The 19,775-nt window shown below is 38.1% G+C and overlaps 2 protein-coding genes across 6 annotated transcripts in view; both read right to left on the bottom strand.

Annotated features, from left to right (window-relative positions):
- The window catches only part of tfdp2 (transcription factor Dp-2), a 42,324-nt gene extending 32,342 nt beyond the window's left edge, over window positions 1-9,982 (bottom strand). Inside the window, exons 1-2 of one of the 5 annotated variants that reach the window (XM_053646730.1) lie at window positions 9,720-9,977; window positions 6,454-6,602 (exon numbers count right to left, since the gene is read on the bottom strand). The gene's annotated coding sequence lies outside the window, so the exon portion shown is untranslated. Of the gene's footprint in view, window positions 1-6,066; window positions 6,134-6,453; window positions 8,272-9,719 lie in introns of those variants that run through there. The other 4 variants (XM_053646733.1, XM_053646728.1, XM_053646729.1 and 1 more) reach the window with 4 other exon arrangements.
- A 2,496-nt stretch (window positions 9,983-12,478) lies between these two features.
- mkks (MKKS centrosomal shuttling protein) lies at window positions 12,479-19,487 on the bottom strand. Its single transcript, XM_053647600.1, has 5 exons — window positions 19,063-19,487; window positions 16,177-16,866; window positions 15,273-15,454; window positions 14,475-14,585; window positions 12,479-14,304 (listed from the first exon to the last, which is right to left on the bottom strand). The coding sequence occupies exons 1-5, from the start codon at window positions 19,346-19,348 to the stop codon at window positions 13,876-13,878; spliced, it is 1,698 nt and encodes a 565-aa protein (XP_053503575.1). The 5' UTR covers window positions 19,349-19,487; the 3' UTR covers window positions 12,479-13,875.
- Between the last annotated feature and the right edge of the window lie 288 nt (window positions 19,488-19,775).

Genomic DNA, 19,775 nt, shown 5'->3' with positions numbered 1-19,775 from the left:
ATGTTTCAGCTGGTTAATAGATTTACTGTTAACCGGCTGTTTAACCAAAATGTAATTAAAGCATGTTTTAATGTAGTAAGCTCTCTGCAACCTCACGTTAACTAAAAACTAAGCTAACGAGTTTACCATTAACTCAGGATGGAAACTAGCGTAGTTTAATTAAAATACTTCTGAGGATTAAATTCGACTTCTCAACAACCTCATATCATATTATCTTATGATAATATATATATAAAATATATAAAATCAATTTAAATCATATATTAAAATCATTCTTTTTAGATGCATATTTTGATTTATTTAGATTATTGTCCTTAAAAAGATGTTAAAACTACAGGTATGGATCAGGCTTCCATCATCCGCTATCGTTTTGCCACAATGACTTCTGGGACTTCGAGCGGGTTTGGTGCGCTCAGGTCTGCATCCGATGCATCCTCGAGATCAAGAACACATCCGGGTAATTTCATGCGTCCCTGGTACTTGCGTTCTGCAGTGTTGATCGCATAAGAATGCATATTGAGAAATGGACTTGACTTGCATTCAACTCAAACAGTATCTCATTACAAACTCATACATCATAATATAAAGTCACGCGACACACCTGGCACTTGAATTTGATGAATGTTTAACCTTGAGAAAAGAGAAAAATTAATTATTATCCAATCATACCAGGCTGAAAGAATATGGTATCTGCACTTAGTTATGAGTCTGTAAACTGGACATTAACATGGCCATGTGTTGAGAGACACAGTTTATGTAACCCATTTGCTCAGTAGCTCAGACCACTGCTTTCCTGTCCTAAGCACCAACTGAGCTCATGAAGGGCTTGGGAATTTGTGAATATGACTCAAATTTGTTAAGAGTCTGGAAAATATTCACTAAATCTAATGATCAAGACAAGAAGATTCCAACAGAGTTACATATAGCAGAAGTTGTAACATACAGCAAAATCCAATAAGATTACAGTCTACTAGAGACAGCAACGACAGCCTCGTTCACAGCTGGCTAATCGGATCGGAAGTGGTCAGCAGCTGCTGTTCTTAGCTTCATCGTCTTATCTCTCATTCACTGTTAAGTTTCGTCAGTAGACCTCAGGATTAAATAAACAAATGTTGAAAATAAACGCTGCAGAAGACTGGCATAATGTGTGACAGCCTTTCTCCAGAGGTTTCCATGATTGGATGTATGAAATCCAATCATGGGCTGTCACTGAAGACTCATTCACAATGCCAGGTGTGAACAGCTATGTGTCTCGGCTGTCTGCTTGTGATTGATCTGATCACACAGGACACATGATGTTAATGCCAGGTGTGAACGGGGCCTTAGATATCACTGATACCATCTCCGGGAAATTTGACAATATGATACTGATATTGTGATAAATGATATCATAATAGACATCTCCACACTTCTATATTGGTGCAGCTGAAATTATTACCACAAACAGTATCATATTAAATCTCTGCATCATAATATACACCACAATGTTAAGCACCTGCCCGACTGAGCACATTCTGATTTTTATTCATGTTAAGTATCACATCTATCATCAGCACTGAACTTACCTAGATTAGCAAGTAGCTTACTGGACATTAACATTTATTTTCAGCAAGCGTTTCATATTTAATCCTTGTTTCTTGTTTCATAACCAGCATTCTTGAGATTTCATCATTTAAAAAAATCCAGACATTTAAAACACTTTTAACAGATTGATTTTAAAACTTTGCAGACTTTCATCATTTTTAAAAGGTTGAAAAAAAGTGGCACTACAGACTGGCTGACACGTTCATTCGTCTTCTGTAAGCGCTTGTCAGGAGGGGCGAATCCGGAGCCTACCATGGGAATACTGAGCATGAGGCAGGAATATTCCCCATAAATGGGACTGGCACTTTCTTAGAAAGCCTTAATCTCATGATACATGTGATGTGATTGTTTCTGTCATATTTGTGCCATTATAAAGAATATACACTACAGCCAAACCCTCTGATCATTCAGCCTACTTCACTGACTCAAGGCTACTGACCTGGAAGAGGTGACTCTGTTAGATCTGCTGGAAAAGAACAATACTAACATGGGAGTGAAAAACGCTGGTCAAAGGCTCTCTCAGCTTGAGGTCGCAGTCTGTTAGTCTAATCAGGGCTGAACTGGGGAGAAAAGGTTAACCAGAAGCTCTCCTCCACCACACAGTGAGTTCAGAAAGCATAAACTACGCTAAGGAGGAGTGGGGGGTGAGTGTCAGGGAGTCCACCCTCATGCTCCTCCACCCAGTGACCCCCTCCATCTGTCACCAGTGCAGCACCATGGCAGTCTATCACCATGGCAACAGGGTCACTTAGTATGATCATACAACAGAAATGCTCATCTGTGTGTGTTTAGGAGCATAAATGTTTTGAGAAGGTTTCAGATTTAGCACAAATCTGCGTTCGGAAATTATTCACATCATTGTCAGGGCAGCTGAAGATTGGACTGGCTTCACAAGCTATTAATTTGAATGGCGCGTCAGTAGGAGGGCCTGAATAGCACGAGCTACACAGAGGACAGGGGAAGGACAGGGAGGACAATGGGTTTAGGACACATCCAATGAAATCTCACATATCATTGTGTGAGGTGGCCCGGGAAAACCAATCAGTATCTCTGTGGCTGAACTCAGGCCATGAAACCACTAAAAAGGAGATGAAACTCTGATTTTGACCAAAATATGTTTTGACACATCAACTTAATATATATATTTTTTTTTATTATAAATATAGTGGTGCTTGAATTTTGCAAACCCTTTAGAAATTTCTATATTTCTGCATAAATATGAGCTAAAACATCATAAAATTTTCACACAAGTATGAAAAGTAGATAATGAGAACCCAATTAAACAAATAAGACAAAAATATTATGCTTGGTCATTTATTTATTGAGGAAAATGAACTAATATTACATATCTGTGAGTGGTAAAAGTATGTGAACCTTTGCTTTCAGTATCTGGTATGACCTCCTTGTGCAGCAATAACTGCAACTAAATGTTTCCAGTAACTGTTGATCAGTCCTGGAGTCCATTCCTCAGAACAGAACAGCTTCAACTCTGGGATGTTGGTGGGTTTCCTCACATGAACATCTTACTTCAGGTCTGTCCACAACATTTCTACTGGATTAAGGTCAGCACTTTGACTTGGTCATTCCGAAACATTACCTTTATTCTTCTTTAATCATTCTCTGGTAGAATGACTTGTGTGTCTAGGATTGTTGTCTTGCTGCATGACCCACTTTCTCTTGAGATTCAGTTCATGGACAGATGTCCTGACATTTTCCTTTAGAATTCGCTGGTATAATTCCGAATTAATTATTCCATCAATGATGGTAAGCCGTCCTGGCCCAGATGCAGCAAAACAGGCCCAACACAGACCCATGACACTACCACCATCATGTTTCACAGATGGGATAAGGTTCTTAAGCTGGAATGCAGTGTTTTCCTTTCTCCAAACATATCACTTCTCATTTAAAACAAAAATTATATTTTGGTCTCATTCGTACACAAAATATTGTTCCAATAGCCTTCTGCAATGTTCTTTTTGGAGAACAGTGCCTTTCTCATTGCAATCCTGCCATGCACACCATTGTTGTTCAGTGTTCTCCTGATGGTGAACTCATGAACATTAACATTAGCCAATGTGAGAGAGGCCTTTAGTTGCTTAGAAGTTACCCTGACTTCCTTTGTAACCTTGCAAACAATTACACGTCTTGCTCTTGGAGTGATCTTTGTTGGTCGACCACTCCTGCGGATGGTAACAATGGTCTTGAATTTCCTTCATTTGTACACAATCTGTCTGACTGTGGATTGGTGGAGTCCAAACTCTTTGGAGATGATTGTGTAACCTTTTCCAGCTTCATGAGCATCAACAACTCTCTTTCTGAGGTCCTCAAAAGTCTCCTTTGTTCATGCCATGATACACTTCCACAAACATGTGTTGTGAAGACCAGAGCTTAGTAGATCCCTGTTCATTAAATAAAACACAATGCTCACTCATACCCGATTGTCATCCCATTGATTGAAAACACCTGACTCTAATTTCACCTTCAAATTAAAGTGATAACCCTAGAGGTTCACGTACTTTTGCCACTCACAGATATGTAATATTATAATATTTTTGTCTTATTAGTTGGGTTAATTGGGTAATAATGGGTTAATTAATTGGGTTCACTTTGTCTACTTTTAGGACTTGGGTGCAAACCTGATGATGTTTTAGGTCATATTTATGGGTTCACAAACTTTCAAGAACCACTGTATAATTCACCAAAATGAAATAGAAACAGTTTTATTCACTTTTTTATTCTTTCCTATTCTTGCAAAGTCGATGTTGGGTAAAGTGCCAGAACTCAGTCTACATAAAGATGTCTAAAACCCTGCTAACTACACCTAAGAAATAAACATAATCGGTTCAGTTTGTAATCAGAAACCAGCTGTCAAAATGTCAAAATATATGTGATAGAATCTTCAAATAGCATTTTCAAGATTTGTGCAAAAGATGAACATTTCAGTTCAAGAAAGGACATAGTTTTCAGAGCCATGTATAGTAGAAAAATTTCACCATGTTAAAGGTGTTCCCAGGCCAACAAACACAAACCGATACTGGGGGACAGAAAAAAAAAAAGAGAAAGTGAAATATTCTGGAGAGTTACACAACATTTCCTGAAAAATTTCAGACAGATAGCTCACAGCAGCTGGACATGCAAGTTCTTGAATGTTCAGAAGCACTTTCCATTTCTACAAGACAGATTAGGTTTGTGTGTGCTATGAGCAACTCTATTTAATCAGGTTTCATCAACTGATTGAGAGTCACACACAGGTCAAGTTACCAATACCGACATGTACAGTACGTAGCACTACAATCATCAATACAGCAACACACAGGCTAGATTAGAGACCTTGCCTGTATTGTGTAGCCTTAATTTAGAAATAGCAAAACACTCAATATTACCCTAGACTTCTGATCCAATAATGAGTATCTGCATGAGATCAATTCTGGATCGGTATCAGATCAGACCTGACATATTTTCTGATCCGATCAAATAATATTTCATGTCGCAAAAGCGTGTTGCACATGAATACAGGACGCATCCTTTCCACAAGCCTAACAACAATGTACTTTATAAATTATTAACACTCTCTGGCAGAGAGTGGTGCGTTTACCTCTTCGGTACAGTTCGTTTTGACAGATGTGAACACAGCAAGAAAACTCAGAGGTGGACCAAAATAAGAGGTCCAAGACTTCCTGAGAGAAGTGATCTCAGTTCCTTTTGAAGAGAGCTCTAGAGTAGTTCAGTTGTAGTAAGAAAGGTGATTCGACCCTGAATCGTCACAACTGCAGTTAATGAACCAAACATGCTGTTCATTTTGGGTTGTGGGCATTGTTTTTTTTTTTTTGATGAACTAGTTTTAAACTAGTTATTGTATTACTTCATCTTTTAATCCTTATTATTTACTTCTTTGTGTACTCTGTGCTCCTTGATTTCATAGACTTATCTTTTCCATTATGGTATTTTTGACCAATAAATAAAAGAACTGGTGCCCCACAGCACCAATAGCGGTGTGTGAGACCCAAGAAGATGTCAGTATCAGTTATCAGGCAAGATTCAGAACTCTAGATCAGTATCAAACATATATCAAACATAATATCAAACATCAGTATCAAACAAATAGCAGGATCAGTGTGTTCATAACATGCAGGCCGTCTGATGTTTAAGGGTAAGATCGAAATATCTCAAGGAGTCAAGAGAGCACTCATGGCAGAGAACAGGAATAGAAGTAAATGCTATTAGAGTAAGTCAAATACAGCAGGCCCAAAATTGGTTCTGGTTTATTTGAACAGTCTGTAAATATCTCTGTCTAATATCACTGTAAGATTCATACAGCCCACAAACACAGCCAAAGGAAAAACTCTAGTGCATGCTCCAAGCAAAATCCAAACAGTAGCCTGGGTACATTTTCTATTTCCCAATATTCTCAGGTCAATACATGTAACTGATGTTACTTGACTCACAGAATCATAAAGTTTTCTCCCTCAATAAGCACAATACCTTCACATGGGTCTGAAGCAGCCATTAAACTGCTGGAGCTTCTGTTTCCCAGAATTGAATGTGTAATGTAGCAAGGTGAATGGACGTTATGTTCTGCTTCTCAGCACAGGCTTGTATGCGCATGCTCATGCCAAAACAGCACAGTGTCTCATGGGACACGTTACAGTGACAATGGAGTACACAGCACTGAGCTCAACAGCTGTGAAATGGCGCCAAAAAGGGACGCGCAGGTTTCCTTGGGCCTGCTGTCATTCCCACACAAATGCACAGCTCCGAAGCTTTACGTGATTTGCACAAAAAAATAAAAAATCTTAGATGGAAATAAGCCACAAAGCAGTTAAATTTGAGCAGCCGCTCAGTAAAGTGTTTATGCACCGAATGACTCACTTGGTCAATATTCTAGCACAAATGTGGACAGGATCCCAAGGTGCCAAGAAGCAGAGAGGGTTGGGCACCGGTCACACAGACACTATCAGCTCCTGGTGGGGGTCGCATTTTCCCTCGCCTCGACACGAGGGATTAAATGTGCAGGCCGCCTGCAAGGGATCAACAGATGTCTGCCTTAAATCTCACAATCTGCGCAGGAAGCTAACAAGCCAGAGGCATTACAACAACTATATTCAGACATGGAGGTCCTCAATGGCCACAACAGCCTAATCAATAAAAAAAAGATTAATATCTTCGTGTGTACATTTTCAACAATGTTGGTGACAAAAATCATGTATCTTCTTCCTGAAAACCATTCAAACAAGGTTACATTTTAAATCCTGAACAGCAGGAAACTGTATGATAGTCAGATTCAGGTTTTAATAGTGTTGTAATTCTCAGCCTTTAATGCTGACAACAACTGTATTTCTTGAGCATCTGAACAAACTCTACAGCTGTATGGTGGTATCTGTTGTCTGGCTGAAGCCTAAACATGGCATTAAAAAAAAAAGTTTCCACCAAGGTTTTCTATGGCATGGTTCACTTTAACGGTCAACAAACAGAGCAAAGGAACAAATAGGGGTTCAGAACACTGAAAATATTCCTGTCCTGCATCTGAGAGTATTTTGACATCACACAAACACAGCTTGTTTTCTTTTTAATCTTCTAGATCATTAACAGTCCAAGAGGAAGTCATGCCACCACATTTGCCTAATAGAACTTTTCAAAATGATCTCGGTGTTAAATCAACTGCCAAAAAGCTGCAACATTTCTAGGAGGCGTAGAAGAACATGTCATATAATAAATAGTTGAACATTCATGAAAAATCATAGTGGCAGACTAGCAAATGAAAAAAATATCAGCAAGACTGCTCAAAAGCTCATTAGTCAATAGTTAAACACAGAAGAACAAAAAACATTTTTTAAAAACGCAAAGGCTTTGAACATCATGGGTGCTTTCACATTACGCCAGGAGATGATGTCAATAAAATCCTTGACCAATTACTCAAAATGCAATTCAATGACAAACAGACTTCCTGTAAAACAATACAGCTTTGAGTCATCTGCTTTTAAATACAAAGTTATTCACATCAGAGGAAAAAAAGTAACCTCACTTGGTATAAACAAAGCATTCACATTGACCCAATGCTGGCTTCCTCCTCCTATGCTTCTGGCTTCGAAGTCTTCAATCACCAACCTCCATGGTAATTAACAACCTGGAGCCTTTTTTTAGGACAGGGTGTACTGTGTACTGCTATTTTATAACGTGTACAAGGTATTGTGTAGTTTTATTTTAGAACATGTAAGATTTCAAACAATTTGACTTCCTCAGCATGGCATAAGCTTATACCATGTACAATAACCAGCTACTGTATGAACGGTAAAAATTATATTTGTGTTTGATATATACATATCTTATTGCTTTACTGCTAATATGAAAAATCAAGCAAAATATTCAAACACTCCAGAAAGCTCAATAAAACCTGCCCCCTTAAAGAGCTCTACACTGAGAATAACGAGCGTTACGGATACTCACCCCATTTTTCCCCCATTTTCAATATGACACAATGTAAAGGCTTTGAGGATTGGATACCAGACACTGAACCTATATTGACATTATTAGCGATAACGCTGAATGTCTGCTGAACATCTCCAAGCTGGTATAAGCATCATCACGTTACGCAGAAATGTCACAGGGTTGATGGCACCGTGTATCAGATATTGGATTTGACTGGATATCGAGCAGTAATTCCAGCCAAGATTTTCAACCCCGATTTCATGCTCGATCTTCCATTGGATCAAATTCAACCATGTTACGTAGCCTCTAGTGGGAAATATTTGAAATAACTATAGTCTATGCTCAATGAACATAAATAGCATTTACATTAAGTGCTTCTAGACACTAGAAGAATGCTTAGACTTCTTACTGTATATTTTTTAAAATTTTATTTTAAAAATATATTTCTTTTGGGGGAATAATGGAATTATGGAATTTATGGAATTATGGAATAATAATAAAAATAATGATATGATAATAATAAACTTTATTTTTATATAGTGCCTTTAAAGCAGATTAGCAATGAATACTAAGGACCTTTAATAGCCTTTTAACAATATTTTAACCAGATTCGATGGATCGGATTCAAATAATCATCCTGGATACATCATCATACTGTAATCTTCTCACACTGACCAGGTCACAGTGCTGACAAACACACTACTGTCCCTTTTTATAAAATGTTGCGGCTTTAAGCAACTAAACCAGGGTTAATGCAGGGAGATATTTATGATCGGGCACTGAGTCAGCTGGTATTCACCTAAAAATGTCCCTACAGAAGTTAAGTGTGATTAATAATAGTGCGACATGTTGAGATGTAGATATTGGCATGAAACTTCTCCTCAAGGTCAAGTCGCTGAAATAAACCATCTGCTGCAGGACATGAGAGCAAACTCTAGTCAACATGCCCCGTGTCCACACACACACACACACACACACACACACACAGCATACAACATGAGCGGAAATGTGCAAATTGCAAAGTTTACAGAACAACGCCCAGCTGAAATAAGAGCTCGGCAGACTGCTTTCAGTATTGCGTGGCGTATGCATGCACTAAGCCATAACACACACACACACGCGCGCGCGCGCGCGCACACACACACACACACACACACACACACACACTGTACTGTACTGTACATAGGCTTCTTCCTTTAACTTCACTATATTGTGCACTGGACAATACAGACACTATGACAGCGCTTTAGTGTTAGTGTGTTAATCTGCTCCGAGCTGCTCCTTTCATTCACACAATAAACCCTGATAAGTAGCTTTATCCTTTCATACTCGTATATTTGACAATAATATAATCACTTTTTCCCCCTCCACTTGTTATAACCAGCTTCGTAACTTGTTACGCATCAAGCTCAAGCACGCACGCGCACATTCAACTGTAGCTTTGCAAAGTGATGCTGCTAATTCAAGTACAATAATCATGTAAATTAGCACTAGCCGGTGCTTGTCGTTCATTAAAAATGTCAAACTACATTTCTTTTCAATTAATCTGGATTTCACACAGAAATGTTACACTAAGTTCACTCGAGCTGCGGGTTCATGATAAGAGGACAAGCACTTTATCATCCGAGACGCGCTTTAAACGCTGCCTTCAGTCAACTTCTGTCACTGTCCATATTCTCTCATATCAGATTTATCCAAACGGTCATTACCTGTAGCAGAACCCGTGGCCTCGGGGGCGAATATCCTATAAACTCGGAGCAAATTTATTTTAAAAATAAAATATAAATATAAATAAATAATGTCAATACAGAGAACTCTTTCTGTTTGACAGGGAGAACTCGAACTCCTCCTCGAGTCCTCGCTTTACTTCCTGAGTGCCGAACTCTGCACCCAAGCTTGGCGGTGGGAGCCAGCCGTCGGCTCTGATTGGTTACACCCGCTCGTGACGTCAAATCCTATCTACGAGATGATTGGATAATCCACAATGAGACCGGCCCTCACGACTAGCTCGCCGCACAAAGAAGTCGCGTGCGGTGGAAGTGATCGAGTAAATAAAGGCTGAATCCCGGTATAGGTGCCCTACTCAGGGGTTGAAATAGTAGCTGTAACATCCTAACTAGTCAGCTATTAGTTAAACACGGAGCCAATTGGGATTCCGCCAAAATTGTTTAAAAAAACTTCATGGCTGAATTGAATTAGTTCAGAAAGACAAAAGAGGGGACTGAATGGCAATGTTTTTTTTGTATGGAAAATCGTTAAGAACGGGGATTTGAATAAACTTTGTTTTGTCAGCGCACATAAAGTGTTCAAGATACATTTTACTAAGAGAGAGATACGTACAAAGCAATTAAAGCCCTACATATTCGTTTGTATTCATTTTTTCAACTGCTGTATTGAGCAAGTCTTAACAAACAGTCACTAGAAAAGTGTTTATTCATCAGGAAGATATGTTCTGACGATTATGTATATCTACTTTTACTTACAGTTACTGGGATTTTTATCAGACACACAAACATCATAGGGGCACTTTGTATGCAGTTACTGACTGTAGCCCATGTGTTGCTGTGCAGCACTCCTCTACCCCATGCATGGAAACAGACCATCATATAAGACCACTGCTAACCAGATAGTATTTACCTGATTCTATGATTGTGGTGCCATTTAGCCCTTGTAAATACGTCAAATGAATCTTTTTTCAACATTGAATCTTGAATCACTGAAAGAAAACAACAACAACAACAACAACAACAACATAATGTCATTACAGGCATTCTGGTGACATGAATGAATTATTTCAGCTTCAAACTATAAGCTGTGTGGTAGGATTGTACTTTCAACATGACTTTGGCAGTAAATATCACTGAAAATAAAGAAAAGAATGAGAGAACATATGCATTTTTTCCCATGATCTTTTGGAAATTCAGGTAATACAACAATTCCTGTTGACTGTGATTTGTGAAATAATCAGTTTCACAGGGGTGAATGTGTTTGGGTAATAGAGTATAAGTTGTGAGACAAAACTAAAATGTACATTTTTCATAAACTATAATGGATTTCAAGCATGAGATGTTAAAATGATTCACACATTAACGGAAAAAAAGAGGAATTTTCTGAAATATTTTAATGATTAGCTTTCAAGGGAAAGTGAAATTATAGTGGCATTGGAGAGGCAAAAATGCTGTTTCCTAAGTGATGTAGATACATTTTTATTAACATTTAATTAAAGTGATTGAAACATGCACATATAGTGATGTGAAAGACACTTTACATGTGTTTAAATATCTTTTACCTTTAATTTAGATATACAGTATATACTTTTAAATGTAATGTCAGTCGGACAAAAAAGCACCCCATTTTTTTCTGTTGGCCAGCATAGTTACATGATGGGGAGAAGGTTGTGGGTGTTATACTGGTAAGAACCTATCCCTTGAAGCAATGTTGCTGGGATTTTTAAACACCATAATGTGGCCTACAAAGTGGCCACTGAGTGTTTGGGATGATAAGTCACCAAGACTAAACACATCAATAAACCTCTTTTAATCTACAAAAACTGTTTATGTGGGTTTGCTAGATGAGATGAAGAAAGCAGCTTTAAAGCCCTGCACATTACTTTATTTTCCATTACTTTATAGCACAGATACTTTACAAGCTTTGTTCTTTCAGGGCTGTAATTGGAGGAAGTAATCTGCTAATGTGTGTACAACCTGAATGGCTATAAGAGGTTTGAAATGAGACGATTTGAATTAAAACTGTTTTGGATATAAAGACATACTGTTTAATTATGTCTAAAAAGAACAATAGCATTAGATGTACAGAATGCATACATCTCATTGCATTAGAGAACAGTTTTTGCATTAGAACAACACAGAATGAAGCAATTCTTCCCTCCTGAGAGGAAAAAAAAATGGTGACTACACATGACAGAATGCAGAAAGAATAAGTGGAGGCAGATTGGTAGATTGATAATACTTTGGGAGAGAAACCACAGGGTGCTTGCAGTTTCTTGAGGCACATACACCTGCACTTTGACATAATTTAACCATGATAATACTGAAGACTTACACACTTTATTGTTTGAAAGTCTGGTGTTGCTATATGTAACTTTATTATTGTGCATATTGTTTTTCTGTACACATTTACAAAATAATGATTAAGTAAGGAAACTTAGTTTAGGCTATGTCATGTGTCTTCAATGCTTTCTAAGTAACAGTTTTGATTGGGATTTGTTCCTTGCTTTTGAGAACAGCAGCTTATACACTGGGGGGAAATGCAGCTTCTTTCCATTAAGTTAGTATAAGACTTTCAGCAAGCAGAGCATTTAATGTAGAAAACATAAAACCTAATTTTCTGCTGTTAGGGTGGGGATATGCACGAATGGTTCACACAAGAACCCTGTGTATGGAATAATATGCTGTTATAGGAAAATAATGGACAATGGACTAGTGTGATGCAGCGTGATGCAAAGCAGAGGTATATTACCACCCAGAAGTTCATTATTTTCCTATAACAGTACTTTCCAAAGTGTTTTATTCCTCTTATATCACAACAACTTGCCAAAAATGACATCAGACTTTTAAAGAAAATCAATTTATTGTGACACTTCATGTTGTGGAATGTCTGTGAAACAAGTTAGTTGCTGTTATCATTTACGTTATATCAAGAGAAGTCTCTTTTTTTCCTCTGGCTATATTTTCACGTTATTGGCAGTTTAACTTTTAACAATTAAACATAACTTTTAAATAGTTATCTTTTATAGATAATTACTTTATGTAAAAATCAGAAAAAAATGTTTTTTCATCTAACTTAAGCAAAAACTGAAACCAAGTTCTACAGTCAGATAAGACAAAAATAGAGCTTTTTGTTTTGGTGTAAAAACGAAAATTGGATAACCAGAAAAGACCCTAATCCCCGCTGTTAAGTGTAATAGGGGATATTTGATGTTACGGGACTGCCGTTCCTCTGAAGGGAAACCTCTGGGAACCTTGTTAGGATACTGTACATGACATCACAGTTTCCATGAAGTACCAAGAGAGTTTAAATGAAAACATGGCTGCCTCTTCCAAGAAGCTACAACTAGGTCAGCTGGATCATCCACAGGATTTCCCCGCCCCCTCACACACACACACAAATGCAAAAAATGGTTGAATGACTAAATCAAGCTTCTGATATGGTCACCCCAATCACCTGAAGGAAGAGGAGAGTCCAAAAGAAAAAAAACATCAGACCTTCAAAGTGTGACACTGTTGTCTGTCTGTCTATCGATCTATCTATACAGATAGACATATATAAATGAAAACTATAGTTTGAAACTAATCACAAAGACATTTTTCCATAACCATTTTACCTATCTTTACCAAAGGTGCAAATAATTCTGCAGCTGACTGTAAATTAAAGTGGTAACACTATCGCTCTGATCACAATTCAGAGTTTTTAATGCAACTACATAAAACTGAGCCTTAGTTTGGAACTGCATATGCATAGAACTGCATAAAAAACAACCAAATGCTTCTTGGGCATTAAGGAAGCTTTTGGGAAACTCAACTGGGCATGGCATTTGCACTAATACTCTGTGCCAATATATAATTTAAATAAATAAAAGACAAATAATAAAATAAAATACAAAGATAATAGTTGACATGACATCAAAGTCCCCATAAATACTAATATTTTCTTTTGTTATAAATACTAATTTCAAAGAAAAAAAAATACAGAGTTTGGATTCACAGAATGCCAAAGTGGGACTGAGCTGTAATCTTCTCCAGAATGAATGTCTCCATCTAATGTTTAGATACAGGAACTACCACAGGGCTGCCTTGTTTGCCAAGTGTCATATCAAATATTAAACTCATTTACAAATATCCCCAATTAATTCACATCCCTAATAATATATTTTACACTGAGCACAAGATCAGCTGTCTCTACAGCAACATTCAAGGCATTGAGTTTGGCAGTGAACGAGTCCAACAGTTCTGGCTGAACATCAGATTTGATTCGCGCTGGCAGGAAGGAGTGATATGCTGTCTTTAGAGGAATATTAAGAAAGATCTTCTCCAGATCTGCCTTTTCCTTTACCAGACCACAGTTGCAGGCGTGAAAGGTTGTGGTTTGTGAGTGTGCATCCTCTTCTGCAACCCAGCAATGAGCATGAGTCAAGTCCATGAGGAAGTGCTGGTCATCATGGTCTAAAGAAAGAGCCACAGACTGCAGAGAGCAGCAGAACGCCTCGGTAGCGAGGAGAAACTCCGCACGTGAGCACTTTAGAGCCGAGGCTGCTTCACTGGCCTTAGACTCACTCTGTGGGGAAAGTCAAAAACAGTATATACACATGTAAATGCATGAAGAAGCTGAAGAAAGGGGGGGGGGGGGGTAATTTGAGGAATATGATGCTTGTGTCAGAGGGTCAGAAACACTTTGGTTAGAGAATACATTTTAGAACTTTTTATTAAATACAAACAGATGCTCACCATGTATTTTATGTAAGCAGACAGCACTGTCTCTGTACAGCCTCCTCCAATTAGTGCATAAGGCTCCTTAAGAGTCAGTCGCAGTACATGCTCTGCTCTCTGAAATGTCACCTTCAAAACAATGCAGTAAGAGAAAAACAAAACAAAACCATGGAAAAACAGACTCAGTTATTTATTTATCTGGTAGAAGCTGTATATAAGATATTTTGGTAATCTTTTGTCTGTCAGGTTCAGATACTTAACAGACAAAATGGGCGAGTACATTCAAGAAATCAAAATAAACCTACAGAAAACTACAAAAGCAAAAGGAAACAGCAGCCACACGTGCAGCAGCTTTGCAAGACCTTATGTATAAATCAGCTGCATTGTGGTTTTCAGTACTGCAGACTTGATTTAAAACCCCCCACTGTTTTCTATAGTTCCTTATTTATAGCCTGCCAGTTAACCTTCCCCCACTACCTGCCTTCTAAACAATACGTTTACAAGACCTGATTTTCTGTGATCTCACTAGTGGCATATAGATGAACGTGTCTGAAACAAAGCCTAAAATAAGGACCATTAAACTTGATACAGTTTTTCCTCAGTATCTTTCAATACATTTAAATAAGACTATGCGAAAATCTGTTTATGCTTCTCCATTATGGAGTATGTTTTACAGATTAATGAGTTCACTTAATTTGAATCCATTTTAAAGAATGGCTATAACATTACAGAATAAGGAAGAAATTCCAGGGAGTCTGAATACTTTCTGAAGGTGCTTTAAATAAAGATTTTTCCAATACACTAGCACTGATTAACCTTGAGCTCCTCTAACATCGTTTCATTCCTGTGACAGAGCACCACTGTGTTAACGGCTGCCTCTCCAGAAGGAAGGAGCTGGAGAAGCTCTTTAGATCCAATTCGGTGCAGATGGAGTCCCCCGATCTGTCCATATGCTTTGGCTGGGACTGGGGAGCAGATAGATGCCATAATCAGAGCGCCTGAAACACACAGAAGAGTGTTGTGAATTGCTTGTAAATGGGGTGGAATTATGTTATAAATGTCATAAGCACTCTCAATATGTCTCAATATGCAAAAAGGTCTTGTGGTTGCAGGATGAACTTTTAGGGCAGCAAGGGAAAAACATAGTTCTTCATGAATGCTAATTATCCTAGTAAACACATTTCAGCACTTGTGTAACAGCATTCGAAAAATGGCTGCAAATAAAATACAATTAGAGCTAAAGTCCTACTCATAGTCAGATATTAAAGTAAGACCCCTGTAGTAAATTTGGTCCCATCAAGCAGTTATCAGATGTCTGGATAAATTGAATCTATAACATGTTTGGCTTTATTAATAAAAACATCAGAGGACAACAGAAAAATGTTTACAGTATTTTACTGCACTACCTGTTTATTAAGTATTCATATTTAATTAGACAAACCCTCAATTGCATAAATAAATGAACATTATTTTTTTTTTTTTTATTCTAATATAGCTATTGTTTAGAGTAAAAAATTTCCCTATTCACCTGTAATATGTTGCTTAATATATAACAATTTTTTTTTTTTTTACATAAAACATTATGGTCCACTCTTATTTTGGGGCTCAAATATAATATGTACCATTCCCTTACAATATTACGGTGACGTCACATGCCTTTAACATTTTACTTACTAATTTTATTGTCAAATGAAGCAAGAAAGGCAAAAATGGCTTGGACCTGTCATTTGGGCAAGTGGCTCCAGTAGGGCAAGTCCGAGTCTCTCGATGACCACCAGTCCACGTTCCTTCAAGTACTGCTGCAGCACAGGGTGAATCACCTTCTGACATGCAAACACTCCAACACCGTCCTGAACCACTCGCTCTCCAAGTTTCATCAACTGCTCCAAGATGGCCGTCTCTGGATTTATTCCCACTTGGATCTCTAAAGTTGCTTCTCCAATTTCAGAGCAGTCACCTGACAGAGATGCGCAAAATAACACTATCTTATCGGGACCTGGATTATGGTTCTTCAGATCCACCGACTGCAGAATGGGCACTTCGACTAGTAATCCAGGGAAAACAGCAGAATCGCTCACCGGCTGTCCTTCTAAGGTCACCACCAGCGTTCTTCCAAAGGTGTTTGCTGAACCCGGAGGAACAGACTGAAGGAAGGCATGCACAATCAGAGAGGCGATATGTTGTAATTCATCATGGTTGAGCATGCAGGCTGGTTTGCTAGTGACCGCAGTATGAGCTAAAGCGATGAGTGATCGAATGCTGCTGAAGTCTACGTGAACCTTACAGTCACAGCCGTCTGCGCTGAGATACCCATTGCATACTTCTAACAAGTATTTATACACCCGACTTGCTACAGCAGACCCGAGTCCCAACCGCTTGCCATTTTCAATGAGGCCAAGGCAAAAGACTCCTGTCAATGAAAATAAAATGGGAGAATGAGTCATGCATGTTTCATGTCAACCTAGTCACATGTACAAAAAAGTCATAGTGTGTAGCTTTTCAGTGGAATGGTGTCACTGATTGTTGTGGGAAAACTTTTTTTTTTTGTTGCAGAATGGCCCAATCTATAATTAAAGCAGTTTGGAGGCACTGAACCTCTATAAAGGCTCCTGGATTAAGATCTCCATCTGAACAACGGACTCTTCTCTCTGAGCTTTCACTCCCTGAAAGCGAACACAGAGAGACTGAGGATGAGCTTCTTCCCACACTCCATTCGGGGTCTCCATCAGGACAACACATAGGACTACACCTTGGAGTTGTCTGAACAATTCCCACTACCTCAGCCTGTTGTTGCACAGCATATATTGCACTATATATCAACTCACATGTGCACCTTATGCAAAATACAGTTGTGCTGTTTCAGCCACCAATCTTTGTATCCCTTATATCATTTAAAAATATATATTTTCTTTTCCTACCTGTAGAGAAGTAAATTCCTGTTTATGTAAATTCTAGTTTTATGTCATGGACAGTCAAATAAAGCATTTCACTGCACGTCATACTGTGTATGGTTGTGTATGTGACCAATAAAATTTTAATTATAGATATAGCTCCTGGATTTTGTGATCATGTAGTGGTCACAAACGGACCGAGCAAAAACACTGTATAAAAACATAGTGGGCCGAGCAAAAACACTATAAAAAACTGGCCATAGACCAGTTTTCTAAGCAGCTTGGCTTCTGCAGCAGATCCTCCAGTGCAGTTTTCACCAAATTTCATACATTTATATTTTTCATTTTCTTTACCCTTATTGCTCACGCAGTAACAAAACTGACAACATGGCTTGTTTAAAAAAAAAAAGCTGTTGACAAAACCAATGTTTTCCCATGACATTAAGTGTCAGTTCACCACTATAAAACAAAATATTAACCATTTAGACTGTCTTATTTATAGCTGTAAACTATTTTTTAGAAGAAGACTTATTTTATTAGTCACAGATAATGAAATTATCTGTGAAAGCACCATGAAATTATTATTATTATTATTATTATTATTGCACATCCCAGCTTGTTAGGAAGCTGGGGTCAGAGCACAGGGTCAGCCATGACAGGGTGACCCTGGAGCAGATAGGGTTAAGGCTCTTACTCAAGAGCTCAACAATGGCAGCTTGGTGGTGCTGGGGCTGGAACCCCTGACCTTCTGATCAGTAACCCTGAGCCTTAACTTTTGAGTCACCACTGTTATTAAACATTAAAATGTAGGTATTGTTGCCACTGAGGCAGTTTAGTTTCTTAGCTGGATATTTATAGGCAAGCAATTTTATGTAAGTGGGCCTGTACAATTAAAGTTGAAGCCCCCTGATTTAGAACATTGTTCAGAAATGAAAGCTTCCCACGCAGAATTTAAAAAAATAAAAGATTTTAACCAATACACCACTATGGATAAACTGACCACTGTGAAATTTCTTGAGGTTTGTTTTTCCCCTCCATTTTTAAAAAAATCTTGAATAGCAACTCATGAACTTTCAGGTTTCATACAACACCAACAAAACTCTAAGTAACAGCTGATACCTGATAGTTATCAAAGAATGACATTCTTCTACTAACCTGCCTGACTGTCCACAGATGTTTTTTGTTTTTAGTGCTTTTAACAATAACCATTGTCACAAAGCAGATTTACAGAAATCCGGATGTAGATTTATATTTAGATCTTTAATGAGCAAACCAGAGGCGAAAGTTGTGAGTAAAAACTCCCTGAGACAACATGAACCAGAATCAAAAGGGAACCCATCCTCTTCTACATGACACCAGATTATAATTTGGGATTATAAATCATTACTCTTCTACTGTAAATGTAGTGAAAGGATGATCAGGATGAGCAGCACAGTCTTTATGATTACAGAAGCAGTTCTTATGTAAAAGTCTACAGTATCCATGTGAGATTATCAACTGAGGAAAAGGGTGATATTTGTGCTTAAAATGTTTTTGGAACATTTTAAAAAAAAATCTTTATGGTTTAAGATTATGAATCAAACATATCTGATCAGAGGTCCTACTACAGATACCATTAGATTGGTGGATTTCCAATGCTTTCTCACCTAATACAGCACTATGATAAGTCTTGGAAATTGGCTATATGGGAAAGGACTGAAGTAAGTGAAATAAACCTGTAAACAACCCGCAGTCGCTGAATCTCGCGGTGTGATCCAAGATGGCTGCAGTGATCAGTTTGAGCAGCGGCTCGGAGAAAGTCATGGCTTTGAGCAGTACAGCTGAGGTGGATGTGGTCTGAACATGTCCCCCGACACTGTTGTGGATTTGTTTTAATCTGCCACGTGGGCCATAGCAAGAGTTCAGCGCGTGCCTCATTACTGCTATTTTGTGGCACATCTCATCATTACTAAGAGGGTCATCCGTGCACACTGAGGGCTTTTTCTTACAAACACGAGACATTGCTTCACAGCAGGTTTACAAACTGTAACTGTTTACATTATATCGCATTATAATTGATGAGCTAGTTGTAAAGGTTAATCAAGGCAAAACATGCAGCTGTGAAGAATAAACAGCAGTGTTGACGTTTCTGCGTCTTCTTCTTTAGTTTGTTAGCAAACAACTTTCTGTGCATTACCGCCACCTACTGGCCAGGAGTGAGGACCGGTTCAGATAGCAAAATTGGAGAGTTGGGGAATAGAAGAAGAAAATAATGACATCTCTCCATGCAATGAATTCTTACGGCTGAGATTTAATATTGATTTTAATGAATGTGTATTTTGTAACAAGGAAGCAGAAACAAATGTTCTTTTGTAATATATCTAAATTATTTTGGAAGGATTTTCACAATTGGATATTACATAACAATATGACTATGCCGGCTTTGACA

This window comes from Ictalurus furcatus, chromosome 17, assembly GCF_023375685.1.
Source record: "Ictalurus furcatus strain D&B chromosome 17, Billie_1.0, whole genome shotgun sequence".
NCBI classification, from domain to species: domain Eukaryota; kingdom Metazoa; phylum Chordata; class Actinopteri; order Siluriformes; family Ictaluridae; genus Ictalurus; species Ictalurus furcatus.
Note: the sequence above shows the minus strand (reverse complement) of the source record. Positions and strands in the feature narration are given on the sequence as shown.